The sequence below is a fragment of the Rhinopithecus bieti genome, unplaced genomic scaffold (genome assembly GCF_001698545.2).
Source record: "Rhinopithecus bieti isolate Rb0 unplaced genomic scaffold, ASM169854v2 scaffold_35536, whole genome shotgun sequence".
Lineage (NCBI taxonomy): Eukaryota > Metazoa > Chordata > Mammalia > Primates > Cercopithecidae > Rhinopithecus > Rhinopithecus bieti.
Genome location: NW_016814959.1, coordinates 89,664 through 107,489, shown reverse-complemented (window position 1 = coordinate 107,489; position 17,826 = coordinate 89,664). Strand labels below are relative to the sequence as shown.

The 17,826-nt window shown below is 37.7% G+C and overlaps 1 protein-coding gene across 3 annotated transcripts in view; it reads left to right on the top strand.

Moving 5' to 3' along the window:
- Nucleotides 1–4,792: 4,792 nt before the first annotated feature.
- Nucleotides 4,793–17,826, top strand: part of MED23 (mediator complex subunit 23) — a 41,429-nt gene continuing 28,395 nt past the window's right edge. Inside the window, exons 1-11 of one of the 3 annotated variants that reach the window (XM_017852792.1) lie at nucleotides 4,793–5,024; nucleotides 5,367–5,398; nucleotides 5,557–5,644; nucleotides 7,713–7,837; nucleotides 9,242–9,353; nucleotides 10,730–10,828; nucleotides 11,931–12,032; nucleotides 12,795–12,864; nucleotides 14,181–14,293; nucleotides 16,650–16,745; nucleotides 17,314–17,331. In XM_017852792.1, the coding sequence (XP_017708281.1) occupies nucleotides 4,986–5,024; nucleotides 5,367–5,398; nucleotides 5,557–5,644; nucleotides 7,713–7,837; nucleotides 9,242–9,353; nucleotides 10,730–10,828; nucleotides 11,931–12,032; nucleotides 12,795–12,864; nucleotides 14,181–14,293; nucleotides 16,650–16,745; nucleotides 17,314–17,331 (894 nt within the window). In that variant the 5' untranslated portion in view covers nucleotides 4,793–4,985. The remainder of the gene's footprint in view (nucleotides 5,025–5,366; nucleotides 5,399–5,556; nucleotides 5,645–7,712; nucleotides 7,838–9,241; nucleotides 9,354–10,729; nucleotides 10,829–11,930; nucleotides 12,033–12,794; nucleotides 12,865–14,180; nucleotides 14,294–16,649; nucleotides 16,746–17,313; nucleotides 17,332–17,826) is intronic. The other 2 variants (XM_017852794.1, XM_017852793.1) reach the window with 2 other exon arrangements.

Sequence of the window (17,826 nt, the reverse complement as noted above, 5' to 3'; positions counted from 1 at the left end):
TGGAGATTACAATTCAAGATGAGATTTGGGTGGGGACACAAAGCCTAACCATATCACCAAGGTACTACTGACTCTCACTCTGTATCTTTACTAAGTGATTCCTTATGCCCTACACTGCCAGAATTTCACTTCTCTCTTCCTTCATCCTCATCCCTCATCCTTTTTCTTTTTTTTTTAATTAAAAAAAATTGTGGGTACATAGTAAGTATATCCCCATCCTCTTTCAACCCTGAAAAACACACACAAAAAAAATCCTAGATGGGGAAGTCAGGGGGCCTCTGATAAAGGCTTAGCTTGTAGGTGACTGTCTCTGTTACAAACTAATTGATTCTGGACACTGAATTCTTCATTTTTCAGAATTATCAGAGATTATTAGATTATCTCTAAGTCACTAAATTTTGGATATGATAATAGGGACACATCCTAGTCCTTCAGGTCCTGAGATGAATAAACCTTAAGGAATCTAGCTATGTATAATACAAGTAGGTATAGTGAAGATGGTTGGCATTGCCAAGTCGACAGCCACATTTTCAGCTATAACAATTCCTCTAACTGAACTCTAAACCCCAACCTCTTTTGAGTCTTTCAAGTTCTAGAAACTTATTCCTGGCTGGATGCAGTGGCTCATACCTGTAATCCCCGCACTTTGGGAGGCTGAGGCAGGAGGATCACTTAAGGCCAGTTTGAGATCCACCAGGGCCACATAGTGAGACCCTGTCTCTACAAAAAAATGAAAAATAAAAAGTTATCCAGGAGTTATGGTGCATGCCTGTAGTCCTGGCTACTCAGGAGGCTGAGGTGGGAGGATGTGGTCAGGATTGCTTGAGCCCAGGAGTTTGGGGCTGTAGTAAGCTATGATGGCACCACTGCATTCCAGCATGAGCAGCAGAGTAAGACCACCATCTAAAAAAAGAAAAAGAAAAAAAAAAGAAAAACTTAATCCTAACAGTTCACCTGATCAATGGACACAAGCCAAAACCACACCTTCCATGCAGCTTAGACTTTGGAATAGACTGCCTGTGTCAATTAGATCTGAACCTACACTTTCTAAGTTAACTGGACCTTGAAACCTTGCCTATTCTTTTCTTCTTTAACTTCAGAACAATCTGTACCTTCTTTTCTTTTCTTCTTCAACTTCAGAACAACCTGTACCTTCTTGGTTCCGAAAACTTTACTCTGAACATTTTAATGCTTAATGGCCCAGAACACTTGCATTCTGAGAGGCAGCTACCGTTAAGTCACCCATCAATGTAAACCATAAACATTCCTCATGTTACAGAAGGTCCCAATGTCCACAGAATTCTGGCAACAAATGGGTTGTTGTCTCAGAAAAGCCCTAGGGGCCTGCCAACATCTACTTCCTTAAGTCTCAGGAACCTGCCCTTCCTGGTTCCAGTGCTAGAGCTTGGGTGATAGGTGGACAAGCTAGACTGGGAGAGCCCAGAGAAACTAATCACACTGAGGAGGGTGGTGGAGGTGAGGTGGATGCTAGGCTCAGGTCCAACAGCAAAAGGAAGAAGGAGTCCACAAAGGAAGGGAGACCTCACATAATAACATAATGCCAGAGATAGATGGGCAGGTGACTAACTTCAGGGAGGGCCAGTCATGAGGAAAAAGCAGAAAAACCTACAAGGAGATTGACAAGTACACAAAGTAATCAGAAAGCTAAACAGGTAGGCAGTTGGTACGGGAAGGACAGAAGCTAATCCTCAGCAAGTGGAGATCCAACATTGAAGCTGAATTGAGAACTGGCTGTCTTGGTGAGACTGATGTCAGCAGTGCCAAACCAGGTCTGAGAGGGAATGGTATACACTGGGAGACAAAGCAAACACCTCAGCAGGGAATAGAGAGTCCAGCTCTAGTCCTCCAAACAATGACTATGGCAAAGTAGAATCAATGGTCACAGTTTGCACAGTTTGATACCACTGTTTGCCAGTACCTACGTGTGTGAAAAGATATTTTCTGACTAAATAAGTAAAAATCTCATTATTGATCAGCACAATGAACATCTATAATCAATTTGGAGATGAGGAACCTGATGTGATGACTCCTGTGGTGTAGTAATTGTTTTCTACTGAATGATCAGCATTCCTAAGGCTGTCTCTGGTTCCTGGAAGACTGTTTCTCTTACTTTGTCTCAAGTACAGACATCTTCCCTAGTAGTGTTAGATTTCTAGGAGCCCTCTCTTGTTCATTTTGAAACTCAGAAATAATTTGATTTCCAAACATTTTCCAGGTTTTCATAGGCTCTTCTCATTTGTAGTGTACTCATGAGGGCCTCATTTATGAGTCAGATTCTAGAGATGTCTCCAGAAGAGACATTATAAAACAACCATGCTGCCTGGGCTCTCTGAGGTAGAGCTCAGTGTCACAGTGCTCCCACAGTGCCCGTCCATGAAGCAGAAGGTATAGGCCATGTCCTGTTTACATCTCTGAAACCTGGCATGAACCAAGCTATTTTCCCAAACCTTTAAACTCCTCTCTGCCATGTCAGCTCCGTGGTGGCAGGAACTAGGTCGGTTAGGGCTTGCAGTCTTGTTTTAGTGTCTAGCACAGTGGCCAACACCTAGAATACATTCAATGAACACTTGCTGAATAAATTTTGTAACAGTTTCAGAAATAACATTAGAAGTCTAAGCTACCACATACATAAATGTCCAGTGAACCCAATTGTTATAAATTATAATAACTTTACTAGATATGACTCTTTAGGTGTTCCAAATCTTTCTCTACACCCAGCATTCCAGAAATAGCTATTACCTCAAAGGAAGTCTTGCCCATAAAATAAAGGCACTTCGGTTGTTTTTATTCTACCCAAAGTAATGAAAAATGACTTGAGTACCACCAAGTATCAGACTTTATGCCAGGTGTTAAGAAAGGCAGGCATGTTTAGTTTCTGTATCTACTCTGAAAAGCTTTAGTCGAGTTGAAGAAGTAGACATTTTAAATGGTAATCTGGTGTAATCTGTGCAATACTAGTGGTGCTAATAAAGTGCCGGGGAAAGAGGAAGAAACACACATTTTTCTACAGAAAGGGATTTAGAAAGATACCTATGTGAGTTTGGTCAGACTGCTGTGAATAGCATACTGTAAACTGGGGTGATTCGAGTCTGAGCAAACTGTAATCTGAGAACTTGGGCTTCTTGTTTCATTTGGCTGCAAGACGGTTGGCAGCCAGTCAGAACTTTACCCACTTGTAAGAGATTAGATGTATCTTCCTTGATGATTCAGACCAACGTAAGGGGAAAGACCTAATGATACCAACTTTGGGGATTCTCCAAGAAACAATGCCCCCAGACCACACTATAATGATGCTTAAAGTTGATAAGCCCTGCCCAGTTGCTCAGAGTTTCCAGTTGGCTCTTTAGTCCCCCACTCTAAATCATGATAGGACAAGGATGGAACAAGAAGCCTGAATTCTCAGCTTTCAGTTTGCTCAGACTCAAATTACCCCCCAGTTTATAGTATGCTATTCACAGCAGTCTAAGCAAACCTACGTAGGTATCTTTCTAAATCCCTTTCTGTAGAAAAATTTGTATTTCCTCCTTTTCCCCCCGGCACGTTATTAGCACCACTAGTATTGCACATATCACACTATATTACGGTTTAAAATGTCTACTTCTTCAACTAAACTAAGGCTCTTTAGAGTAGCTACATGGGCCCTAACCTGACTGGTGTCCTATAGGAAGAGAAAATTAGGACACATCCATGTACAAAGGAAAGACCACGTGAAGACACAAGAAGAAGGTCATCTACAAGCCAAGGACAGAGGGCTCTATAGAAAGTAACCCTACCAACCTCAACCTCAGACTTCTAGCCTCCAGAATTACAAGAAATTTCTGTTGTTTAAGCCACCCAGTCTGTGGCATTTTGTTATAGCAACCCTAGCAAACAATATACGAAGCCTAACTCTTCAAGTTTTTCTCCAGCAGGGAATCTGAATTCTTTCTTTTCAGCTTTTAGTAGCTATTGTGTGGGCAACGATGGTTGCATGTGCATGTTAAAGTTGTTAGAAAACTAAATTTATGCCAGGTCAGAGACTTGTATAACAAAACCATGAATGGGGAGTGTCATCAGCTCATCACTTAGCAGCTACAAAGGAGTAGTTCATACTTAGCAGTTTGTGGCATTTCACAACCCTCGAAGAAGTGAAAGGGCCTTTGGATGTCTATGACTCTAATCAACAATTTTCTTTTTGAGGTAAAGAAAGCTGATCATTCAAAAGGCATAACAGATGTTTTAGGGGTTGGTGATGATGGTGGCATATGAAGAAAAACACGTATTCTCAACAATATAATAGCCAATAGAATCCAGCAATACATTTAAAAGGATAATATATTATGACCAAGTAGCATTTATACCATAGAAGCAAAATTGGTTTGGCATTCAAAAGTCAATCAATCACATTTGCACTGAGGTTATCATAGCTGAGAAGACACCGTTTCTGTGGCTTCAGCTCCTGGCTGCAGGCCGCTGATGGAGGTCCAGAAGTTCAGCTGCTCACAGACATCAGCTGCGGCTCCAGCATTTTCCGCAGGCTGCAGCCTCTGGGTTCCAAGCTTTTCATTTCCCAGTCTGCAAACGGGTTAGTCCCGAGCTGGAAGCAACTCCTTCTCCAGCCGGGAGGTGGCGGCCTGCGGTCCACGACGCCTCCGGGGTCCTTGGGTTCAAGGTTCCGTTTGGGGGCGCTCTCGTCTGGCTTGCGGGCTGCCCTTCTCCACAGACGGAACCGTCTGGCGGCGCCGCTGGTTTCTGCGGGGTTTGCAAACAGCGCGTACCGGGCCCTTCCGGTCTTCCGTACAGGTTCCTCCTGTTGGCTGGGCTGCGGAGGGAACGCTCCCGGTAAAGCACTGGGGGAGGGAAGCGACGCCAGAGAGCTACGGTTTCCTCCGGAGGTCTCCGCCCCTCTGCCCCATATATTCCCGGAGCGCGGGTCTGACCCGGGCCTTGCCGGGCACCCCGGAAAGGCGGGGGTAATAGTACAGATGGAGACGCAACTGCAGAGCATTTTCGAAGAGGTGGTGGTGAGTGCAGCTGCCGGCCATCCAGGACTAAGACTCGGGGACTGGTAGACGCGGGGGCAGCAGACCAAGGAAGCTGCCCTGGGCAACCTCGTCTCACGCTTCCCTTTTTATTCTCTTGTTTTGACACTGAGGTTGTATGCGGGGAGGTTTAGTGATTCTCAAACTGCTGTCAAGTTCGTTGTATCCTTTGAAATCGATACAGTGACAGGCCAGATAGGTATTGATAGTTTCGGAGCTGATTAAGGTGACTTGTCCCGTGTTACATTGTAATACTTGGCTAAGGGAGGCGCCTTTTTAAAATTAACATTGTTTACGTTTTGTTTGTTTTTTTTTTTTTTACAGAAAACGGAAGTTATAGAAGAGGCTTTTCCTGGGTGAGTGTATGCGTGGCGGATTTTTGTGTTTTCATGTGATTGTATCTGTCAGATTTTACTTAAGTTTCGTGTTGGAAGGTTCTAAGATCCACTATTCTGATTGTGTGTAATTACCTTTTTAAAACGAATGACAAATAATGTAATTTTAATTTTTTTAGCATGTTTATGGATACTCCTGAAGATGAGAAAACAAAACTAATTAGCTGTTTGGGTGCCTTCAGACAGTTTTGGGGTGGTCTTTCTCAGGTGAGCACTTCATTTTTAATACATTCAGCTGATGATTTTTGGCCTCTTATTTTTTTTTTTTTTTTTTTCCTTTAGCATTTACTTTAATGTTGCTCTTAAGATCTTCCTGAGAAGGAAGAAATAAAATTGTCATCATTTTTTATTCTGGCTTACGTTTGTTTTAATTTGTATATTTCAGTGGAAAACGTATATTGAGAAGTCAAGTTGATACTGCACAGTGTGCAATGTTAAAAAAAAAAAAAACTCCTCTATGTTAGATTAATTAAGATCATTTTCATCCTATTCGGATTTATTTGGTACACTTGAAAACAGATGTTTGTTAAGCTTTACTTGTCAAGGATACACATTCCATTTGTTTTACTTAATAAAGGGATTGGCACAGCATTGATACAAAGATGCTACAATAGGAATACCAAGATTCTATAATAACGATAGGAAGATATTATAGTAAAAATGAGGAAACAAACTGTAAAAGTAACAAAGAACAGCTACCAGAAAATGTATCCGTGAAAAAGACAAAATGTGTCATCCTCGAAGAGCTCACATTCCAGTAGTGCCTTACCTTCTCATGGTGTATTATTGGTAGGGAAATGAGAACTGTGTGTCAGCCACTGGTGATAAGATTTGCCACTCCAGACATGGATCATATAATGCTAATACAGCCGTGTTTTAACCTTTTGTTTAATTGTTTTCTAATAGGTAATACATTCATATGGTTCAAAATGCACAGGTATAAAAAGGGTGGATCCAATAACTAGTCTCTTTCTCTTCTCTTACCTGTCCTTTTTTCTGTCTGTAGCCAATATCCTCAAGTTATGTTTTCTCCTAGAAGTATTTTATGCGTATAGAAACATTTTTATAGCATGATCATATACCATGTACACTGTTAATTAATTAGCACTTTTTTTCTCCTAATAATAATCTAAAGGTAATTCCCTATCAGTTCAAGAGTTACTTGTTCCTTCCTTTCTTACTTGTTTTTTAAATAGCAATGTAATATTCCATTGTATGGCTGTACCTTCCTCCTTTTAACCAATCTTCTACTGACTCTTAAGTTTCTTCTTAACTTTTTCTCATTTAACCAGTGCTGTGATGAATAATATTATGCCTGAAAAATAGGATAAATTCCTAGAAATAGTATTGCTGAGTCAAAAGCCTTACTGGTTTGTAAGTTTTATAGAAATTATTAAATTTTCCAGAAGGGTTATACTAGTTTATACTTCCACCAGCAGTGTTTGAGAGTATCTTTTATTATAACCTCACAATAGAATGTTACGCTTTTGATCTTTGCTGATCAAAACATGAGAAATTTTATCTCAGTATAATTTTATTTTGCATTTCTCGTGATGTTGAACATCTTTCCAAAATTTTTTTAAAAAATTCATTCAACACTTTATGAATTATGATGTGGAGAAACCAGGAAGAAAATAGGTATTTCCAAATCATTGTTGTATGTGCCACAATAGAAGTATGTATGAGAACAGTGGTCATGGAGAGAAGCAGAACATTATAGGCTCTTTTTGGAGATATCCTAGAAGATAAACTTTGATACAGCACAACATTTGACCTCATATTTAAAGTTTTGCAAGTCTAGAAATGTGACATGTCATTAGATTCATAGTGGGCTCTTCTTTAGGCTCTTAGGGATTAGATTCACACCTAATTCTCATAAGGCTGATACATACTGATCCATAATGAATTTTACCCCTGGTGACAGTAATATTTATATATGCCATAAAGGGCAATGTTTACAATGCCTTACAGTGATCTGTGTTAAGAGTTTTCTATTGACCATTGATATGTTAGTTAATTAATTAATACTTTTGAAGGTCCCATATAATAAAAAGGTAGCATTTTATCTATATAATTGCAAAATTTTAAGCTTAATGTGACAAATACTAAATCTGAACATTTTAATTTTGCTTTTTTAAACAATTATTTTCATCCACAGATGCTCATAGTGAAGTATTTCATTCATAGTATTGGTATACTTCCAGTTGTAGTATTAGCTACTTGTTATAAAAATGTAACTTTAGACCCCAAATAAAATCATTCTCTAATTTTCCAGGAGTCTCATGAACAGTGTATCCAGTGGATTGTTAAGTTTATTCATGGTCAGCATAGTCCTAAAAGAATTTCTTTTCTTTATGACTGCTTAGCAATGGCAGTTGAGACTGGTCTCCTTCCACCCAGGTACGTTTAGTGGGTATGAGCAATCTGAATAATTTTCTTTTCTATATATGATTGGAAATTGGTTGAGGTTGTTGTTGTGAAAAGATAAGAGAATGAAGAAGAAAGTGAGGTTCATCAAGTAATCCTTTATATAATACCTCAGGTTTTAGTTTTTAGGAGTCATAGTCTTTGAATTATATAATGCTTGTAGGCTCAAAACCAGATGTTTCTCCCCAGGGGCTGAGATTAATCTCTTTGATTAGTTTGTAACACTTTACTTTTGCTGCATAACCTCAACACCTCATGGCTTAAAACAATAATACTCAGGTTTTAAAATTATTCATGGTTTTGTGGTTGACTGGGCTTAGGAGGCACTTTTTCCTCAAGGTCTTAATGATTAATGATCGATGTAGCTGGGGCTGGAGCATGGCAAAAGCTTCCCCACTCAGATATCTGGTGGTTGGTTCCTGGCTGTCATCTGGAACCTCAGCTGGGATTATTAGCCAGAACCTCCACAGGCCCTCGCCTTGTGGCCTGAACTTTCTCACCTCATGGTGGAGCCTAACAGCAAATGTGCAAAAGAGGGTTGACAGAAATTGTGTCACCTTGTCTTGGAAGTCATACTGCATCCTTTCGGCCATAGTCTTAGGTCTGCCCACATCTAAGGAGTGAGAACATAGACTTTCCCCCTACCTCTCCTTGGGAGAAATGTCAGTGTCACATTTCAGAAGAAGATGTGGGATCAAAAATCTTGTTGCCACCCTCTTGGAAAAATGCATTGTACCGCAAGGTGATAGATGGTAAACATGTAACCGAAAGCTCCAGATACACTTCTTTCTAATAAAATATAACATAGTGAATATTATTTCATTCTTACTTTGTTTTTGATCTTTCATACAAGTAAAGAATGTAAAATGCTACACATATTTATAAGTGTGCTTAGTAATAATGCACTTTTATGAAAGATATTTGAGAGGATAAATATAATACAGTCCATAGACTATGGCTGTATTAGTCTGTCTCATGCTGCTAACAGAGACATACCTGAGACTGGGAAATTTATAAAGGGAAGAAGTTTAATTGACTCACAGTTTGGCATGGCTAGGGAGGCCTCAGGACACTTAGAATCGTGGCAAAAGGCACCTCATCACACAGGGTGGCGGGAGAGAGAATGAGTGCCCAACGAAGGGGGAATCCCCATGTAAAACCGTTAGATCTTGTGAGAATTAACTCACTATCATGAGAACAGGATGAGGAAAACTGTCCCCCATGATTTAAGTGGTTTTACTCATGACACATGGAGATTATGGGAACTACAATTCAAGATGAGATTTGTGTGAGTACACAGCCAAACCATATCGGTGGCTATTAGAGAACTTGGAAATTTCTGTCTTATAACTGGAATGGCTGTTTCTTTTTTTATAGGCTGGTTTGTGAATCCCTGATAAACTCTGACACTCTTGAGTGGGAAAGAACACAGCTTTGGGCCTTAACATTTAAACTGGTTCGGAAAATAATTGGGGGAGTGGATTACAAGGTATATTTTCTTATTATAAAAGTGATTGCTTTCAGATATAATTGATTTTTCGGTGTGCATATCCTATTTTCAGGTGAGAGAAATGATGTGGAAGCATTTACAAAATCTGTCTATTTCTTGTGGTATATTTCCTGAAGAGATTTAAAATTACTCAATTGTTCCCATGGCTCCTCTACTCCCCTCCCAACATTCTTATAAATACAGGTAGCTGATACATTTTTATGAAGAGTAGGGAAGTCACAAAGCAGAATCCATGTTCCTTCATGCTGCGTGTTATGATCCCTTCAAATGAAAGCACAGAGCAGGGGTGTGTGGAACTGAGAAGGGATGGTAGGCATCACTGATGAAGGGAGCAAGACCTGCTTCACCTCCCTTGGACGTGAGTCTTACCTCAACTAATATCTTCAGCACTTTGGGCTCTTGACCAAAAACAACATACACTCTCTAATTTTGTCTCATAAAATGGCTTAGGGACTCCATAGCTACAAAAGCCATTCTGTATCTTCAGGAGACTTTTGTTATTGTCCTTTTCCCAAGAACTACTAGTGTCTGACCCTGTGCTTTATTTCTGCATTTTCTCTAATCTGAAATGACTTACCAGATATTGACCTAACAGATAATTATTAGTTTAAATCATGATTTATCACACAGTTAACTCTAAGAAGCTTTTGATAATTATTTTCTGTTTACTCGGACTTATGCAATTTTTGCCTTCTTATTTGTATGGTACTTCATAATTGTTCTTTTACGTATATGTTCTGTCTTTTACAAGCTTGGTTACCTAGTTCATCGTCAATAAATGCATGTTGAATGAAATTTCTTCTTTATATATCAGATAATGTAACTGGTATTAGATATGTGGAAATGATTAACAGAATAGCCTTGGATATCCTTGAAAGATTAAAGTATGTGATGGATGAGAAGGGAGAATAGGCCAGTCACAGTGACTCACACCTATAATCCCAGCACAAAAGGGAGTGAGCAGAAAGAGTCGTCTACCAAAAAGTTTAATACTGTTACTCAAGTTTTCAGAGTGCTTTCAAGTCTTGTTAAAATGTATTTCTGTCTGTATGTATAAATTAAGGTGTTTGACCCTTGTAACAGTGGAAACCCTTCTCTTGTTATGAGGGCCAAAAAAGCTTGGCAAACCATATAATGACTTTTTTTGCTCGTTGTATTGTAAGACAGTCTTTAGAATTCTGTTTTGGAACATGACTCTTCTCTTGAGTTAATGTTAAGGACGTAGATAGTAACTAGGATTCAGAAAATTTAAAGGTGTGACCTGGAAGGAATATATAACCCTGAAACCTTTGGATGTTTTAGCTAACACAGTAGACACTACTTAATTTTAACCCATGTCTTTTTTCTTATATCAGGGTGTTCGAGATCTCTTAAAAGTGATTTTGGAGAAGATTTTGACAATTCCCAATACAGTGAGCTCTGCTGTTGTACAGCAGCTTCTGGCAGCAAGAGAGGTAATTTAGACATGTCTGAAATTCATGATCACAACCTCAAAAAAGTCTAGCTTTGTTTAGGTCTGTGCTTTTAATACTTATGGTATTTTGTGAGATGCTCTATTTCTTCTACAAAAAAAAATCACTTCTATTTTAAGAGATGCTAGTTCCCTTATATTTCAAAAGGACATTTTAAATTTTAATTCATGGTTTTAAATTACGAAAACAATGAAATAGAAATTAAAATAGCTTAAACCATTACAAGACCACAGCATGTGGACCACTTAAAAGATCTTTGTACTTTGTAACTAGTATTGCAAGAATTGTTAAGTTGGTCTGTTGCTCTCCTGTTTAAGTGTGCCAGTATTTAAAGCATGTGCAAGGTTATTGACTAACCATTAACAATGTATTCCATTGTTTATTAATCTTTATTTTTAGATATTTTTTGCATATAAATGTATTCTTTTATGCTACAGTTGAAACCCAATAAATCCAATAAATAATATCTCTACATTTTATTTTGACAAGTAGCAGTTGTCTGTGTGTGTATATATATATTATACTTATTTTTTTAATGATAACACTTAAAATCTCTCTTAGCAATTTTGAAGTATACATTATATTGTTATTAACCATAGTCACCATAAGGTCCAATAGGTCTCTTGAACTTATTCCTCTTGTCAAACTGAAATTTTGTCCTTTGACCAACATCTCTCCAGAAAGTAACATCTCTACTTTTTAATATCTTTTTTGTTGTCATTATCATTGTTGTATTTAAAAGGCTCACATGGACCAGATTCAGTGGCCCATGTCTGTAATCCCAATGCTTTGGGAGGCCGAGGTGGGAGGCTCATTTAAGCCCATTGTCTTTACAAAAATTTAGAAAGTTAGCCAGGCCTGCTGGCATACACCTGTAGTCCCAGCTACTCTGGAGGCTGAGGTGGGAACACTACTGGAGCCCCAGAGGTCGAGGATGGTAGTGAGCCATGATTGTGCCACTGCACTCAAAGCCTGGGCAACAGAGCAAGACCCTGTCTCAAAAAAAAAATAATGATAATAAATAAAATAAAAGGCTTATATGTGGGACTAGTCAAGAATGATGTGGCGTTTTTATTTTTCTTAGGTTATAGCATATATCTTGGAAAGAAATGCCTGCTTATTACCAGCCTATTTTGCAGTCACTGAGATCAGGAAACTGTATCCTGAAGGCAAACTTCCACATTGGGTAAATTTTATATTTCCCGAATTTTTAATATAAATTTTAATATAAATTTTCGGCTGGGTTCGGTGGCTCACAGCACTTTGGGAGGCAAAGGTGGGAAGATGATTTGAGGACAAGAGTTCAAGACCAACCTGGGTAACATAACAAGACGCTGTCTCTACAAAACATTAAAACACACACACACATATTATCCAGGCATAGTAGCACATGCCTATTGCCCCAGCTACTCAGGAGCTGAGGCAGGAGGATTACTTGAAACCAGGAGTTTGAGGCTGCAGTGAGCTGTGATCGTGCCACTATACTCCAGCTTCGGCAACAGAATGAGACCCCGTCTCACACACGGAAAAGGGTATTTTGTCAAAAACAGTTATATTAATCTTATTTTTGTGTGCTTATTCTTTTAATGATGACTTTATCCTTAGATAATATGTATATTTTTAATCATAATGTATTTCTTTCATTTCTCTGCATTTCCATTGAGACAATTTATATGCCATGTGATAAAATATGCTCAGCTTCATCAAATAGCTAAGGATATAGTGGTGTGACTTGGTTTAATTCAGGGACAGATGAACTGGTGAGTGATTTTTTTTAGAAGGGAGCAAAAGGGAGCTAACCTTTAAACAATTATCATGTGCCAGGGCATTGTACTAAATCTTTACATATATTATCTCATTTTATGTAAATGTTCACGATATTTCAGGGGCAGTCTCAATTTTCCTTTTGTACTATTTACTTAACTTCCCTCTTTCTTTCTGTCTTCAGTTACTTGGAAACCTAGTATCAGACTTTGTGGATACCTTCAGGCCCACCGCAAGGATAAACTCCATTTGTGGTAGGATTATAATTTTAAATATGCCAAATAGTACCTGATTTTTAGTAATCTAACTATTGAACAAAGCTGAGGGATGGTCTCTTAATATGTGCCTTGGTAGCTTGTCATATTGGTGACTCTCTAAGAGCTTAATATAATGTCTTTCACTTGTTTTCACTTACTTTGTGTGCCAAATACAAGGAGGAAAAAGAAACTCTGGAATGGGTTTAATCTTCATTTAAAACCATTCTAGAAGTGGGTTTCTTGGTGATTAGAAAGACATTTTAATACAGCTAGTAAAGCACCATGGAATTTTTAGGCAGCTGGAAGGCTCAACAGACCTGTCCCTCTGTGGCTACAGAACGTGAAGGTGTCAAGCTCACTTCAGCCCATTCTAATTCCCACTTTTGCTCTTCCTTTCATCTAATTTTCCATTTTCCCATGTTTTGTTAGAGTTTCTGAACTTTCTTTTAAAAATAACCATGTGATTTGGCAATTTTTGCAGTGCCCACGTATCCTCTTGAATTATTTCTAGAAATCGTGGTGACCTCAGAACTGTGTGGAAATATAGACCATTGTTTATTCAGTGATCAAATATTGAGTTCTTCCTATGAGCCAGGTGCTGTTCTAGATACTGAAAATACAAAAATAATCTAAATAGACACGAGACAGATAATTATCAGATTTCTAGCTTTTGTAACTGAGTGGATATTGATATCATGTAGTGAATTATGGAAGCAAAGTAGGTTGGAGAAGGATGATAAATTTGAGACATGTTAAGTTTGAGGTGCTTGTAGGACATCCAAGTGACAATATTTGTTAGGCAGTTGGATGTATGAGCTGATAGTCATATGTGACATGTAAAGCCTCTAGGAATGTCCTGCATAAAGTTTAATCATGTTGACACTGAACTAGCGGTCTTAAATTTTTTCCTGTAAAGGCCCATTTAGTAAATATTTTAAGCTTCATAGGCTACAGAATCTGTTCCAAATACTCAGCTCTGCCATTGGACTGCAAAGGCAGTTGTGTTCCAATAAAACTTTACAAAAACAGATCCCAGGCTGGATTTGGCCCATGGATTATAGTTGGCTGATCTCTGCCCTAGACATTTAGACAAAATGCAACATTTTCAACTTCGGAAAGCCTGTGCAAATTGATCTTCAACTATCTGAACTAAAAATAAAATTCCCAAACTTCAGTCTCATTGAAACATTTTATAAGCCATTTTAAACCAAACCAATGCCTATTTCAGCATATATGTTCATTAAATATTTATGAAGTGAATGAAGTACTGCTGTGTTCACATTTACTTAAAAACATTTTTGTGATACGTACAGGTCGCTGTAGTCTTCTGCCAGTTGTAAATAACTCGGGTGCCATTTGTAATTCATGGAAACTGGATCCTGCAACTCTTCGTTTTCCTTTGAAAGGCCTTTTGCCATATGATAAGGTATGTTGCTAAATATAATGACACTTTTAGTCCATCTGACAGTCTTCAACCTAGATTATGTGTGATGCTAAATTGTTGCTTCATAATCTGAAGAAGTAAATATTTAATGAAAGATAGCTTATAGTTTATCATGTTATTCTAGTATCCAAATATACCCTGTGGTTGATGCTATTGTGGGTGTTTATGCTTCAGTGGTCCACCTCTGGCAAGGTATTTGGAGGTGGGAAACTGAAATTTTAAATTGATTCCTTGATTAAGTCCCCACATTTTAAAAGTGGTAGAGCATTTCAATATGAACTCAGTCTGATTCCAGAATCTACACTCTTAACACCTGTGCTATCAAGTTATTTGTCCTTCCAAATTTGGAAATAGTGTTTTTGTTTACACTTGTAAAACAGTATTTAGAAACTGTCTTCATTCTTCTTAGATTACATTTCTGAACAGAAAATTACTTCATTACAATGATACTTAAGACTAATGTGACTATATTTGAAGTCACATTTCTAAGTTTAACCCTAAAGGGAAGAGGGTATGCTTTTTCAAATCACTGAAATTTTGATATACCCCTTAAGGGCCACCAGTCCTTCTAAATTGTTGCATTAGTGAGCAGTCTTGCTGACTGGACTGATAATTTTTTGGGCCTCGTTGCTCTTTTTACAACTATATCTGCATGGTCAACTCTTGCTATAAGAACGTCTTCGTAAAACAGTCACTTTGGTTATTCTGTTTTAAAATGCCTCAGGAATTCTTTAAAATTAGCACATTGAAGTGAATGTTTATGTACTTGACCCCTTTCCCAGACATTTTACTGCTCAAATGAAGAAAGAAACAGTAAACAAAGACATTCCGGTAGATGGGCTGAATAGAGAGGGATTACAGGCTGATAGGAATGAATTTAAAAGAAAAAAAAAAATTTAATGCCATAACTGTTTCTAAGGTTTTTACATCATAGTTACAATAGCATAGTCTTTTAAAGATTATCTTAAAATAGGTATATAAAGTGATTTTTTTTTTCTTTCTATCTGTCCATCCACCTAAGGGGACATTTAAAAACATCCCCCTAACCTTATGCAGGCTGTACTTGAGGTCTGTAAGAAGAAAAACTTTCATTAACTCTATCAAAATGTTATGTCCCCAGCAACATAGAAATGAAAACGATGTGCTCTAGAAAGCCATTAGATGACTTAGAAACCATCTAGCATCATGGAAGAGTTAAAATAAACTAGAATGAAATCCTTCTAAATTAATCTATTTAATAAACATAAATTCATATTTTTAAATTAATATATTTTAAGTATGGGCAGGCAAAATTAACAAATATAAATAGGCTTATCGCTATTTCATCTACTTCTCAAAAAGTTGATACGCTTTAAGCTAAAAAGCTGTCTTTTGAATCTTATTAGGAAAATAGGGAATTGATTGGTCTATATTCAAGACATTGAATAAACGTTCAGCCTGTCATTTGGAAAACTCTGAAAAATATTTTGTTTTTAATGTCGCTTTCTAGTATTATTTTTTGTTTGATTATTTGTTTCTTAAATCAGGCTCTCACTCTGTCACCCAGGCTGGAGTATAGTGGCATGATCACAGCTCACCACACCCTCAACCTTTGGGACTCAGGTGACCTTCCCCACCTCAGCCTCCTGAGTAGCTGAGACTACAGGCATATGCCATCATGCCCGGCTAATTTTTTATATTTTTTTGTAGAGATGGGGTTTTGCCATATTGCCCAGGCTGGCCTCAAACTCGTGGGCGCAAGAGATCTTCCCAACTCGGCCTCCCAAAGTGCTGGGATTAGAGGCATGAGCCACTATGCCCCGCCTAGTACTATTTATTATAAACTGAATTTGGCTATCAGAAATTATATACTTACATGCCTAGAAAGACTTCTAGAAAATTGACTTGTTAAGTTTTAACAGAAAGGAAGCAAATATATTATTAATAATGCTTCTTTATGCCTAGGAAACATGATCACCTAGGACAAAATCTATATAAATTGACATTAGTGAGATGCTAAAATTTTAAAAATGTAAACCTTCTGTGTTTTCAGTTAAAGTATAGTGGAAAGTACACTGGGGAAGGGGGATTGGAAGGTCTGGTTCTAGTGTTATCTTTATTGTTACCCTCTGTATGACCTTGGGGCAAGCCGCTTCATCTCAGGTGTCAAATGAGGCAAATGAGGGGTGGGAACAGATGAACTGTAAGCACTAAAATCCTATGATTTTTTTCCCACTAGATACTGCCTACTCTGTGAAGGTAACAAGTGCCTTTAGAGGATTTTTAAATCTCATTTCTAATAATTTGGATTAATGTTGACATTGATCTTGAAGCAATGATTTTCTTATTTTCTTTAAAGGATCTCTTTGAACCACAGACTGCTTTGTTGAGATATGTATTGGAGCAGCCTTATTCCAGGGATATGGTCTGCAATATGCTAGGTTTAAATAAGCAGGTACTGTACTATGCTGGAAACCTAGTAAATTCTGCATAGAATCTGCACTATTCTTTTCTCTTTTCTTTGCTATAGCTAACTGAGCAAAACAGTTAAAGACTACTTAGTGACTTTTAAAAATATACATGGTTTTTTAAACAATATATTATTCCTACCATTTATATATTACTTTAAGAATGTTTAAATTTAAAAAGAAAAAATTTTAAAATTGGTTTATTTTGCATTGCTTTTTTTTCTATAAGGCCAGTTTCAAGTATACCTTTTGCCAGAGAAACCTACACATGACTTAACCATAATTTTTGACTTTTTTTTGTTGTTTGGGTGTCTGTTTTTATATAACCCTTGGTATCTTCAGCGTGGCCTTCTTGCTGACTTTTTTTTTTTTTTTTTTTTTTTTTTTTTTTTTGGTGTGTGTTTGCTTGTTTTTGGTGGTTTAACATGTGGGAGGGTTTGTGCTGACTCTGGGTTCCTTGAGGCTGGCCTCATAGTCACTGTTTTGTCTTTTCTTTTTTTCTTCCTTTATTTTTGTTCTGTCCTGTCTTGTCCTGCCCATCCTCCAATGCTCTAGACCTTGAACATTGCTCAGGTATGTTCACAACCTTACTGTTGTATTGTGACTAACGATACGCTGGCCGCTTTGTAGCCACTGATTCCATTTAGAGAATACGTGTATGGTCGGGGCTTGAAATTGGCAGGACCATGCTGAGACCAAGGCCACTAAAAAACGATTTCTTCTTGGGATATGAGAGTTATTTTGGTGGATTGTTTTGTTTTGTTTTTTTGGTGTTTGTTTTTTTTTTAATATACTTTTTTTTTCTTTTTTTCTTTTTTTTTTTTTTTTTGGTAACAAAGAGACAACACCTGGCACTCAATGAAGCCTGTCACTTTTTGATGGTTTATTTTTCCTTCCCACTCCATTTACTTTTTCCTACTTTAGGGCTAAAGCTAGCCTGGTGGAATTTTCAGAGATGGAAAGATTTATGGTGGCCTTTATCTTTCCAGACTGCTAAAACAAATAAAGAAAAATAACAACAACAGAAATACTTATGTTGCTTTGCCTTAAAACAAAAACAAATTAAAA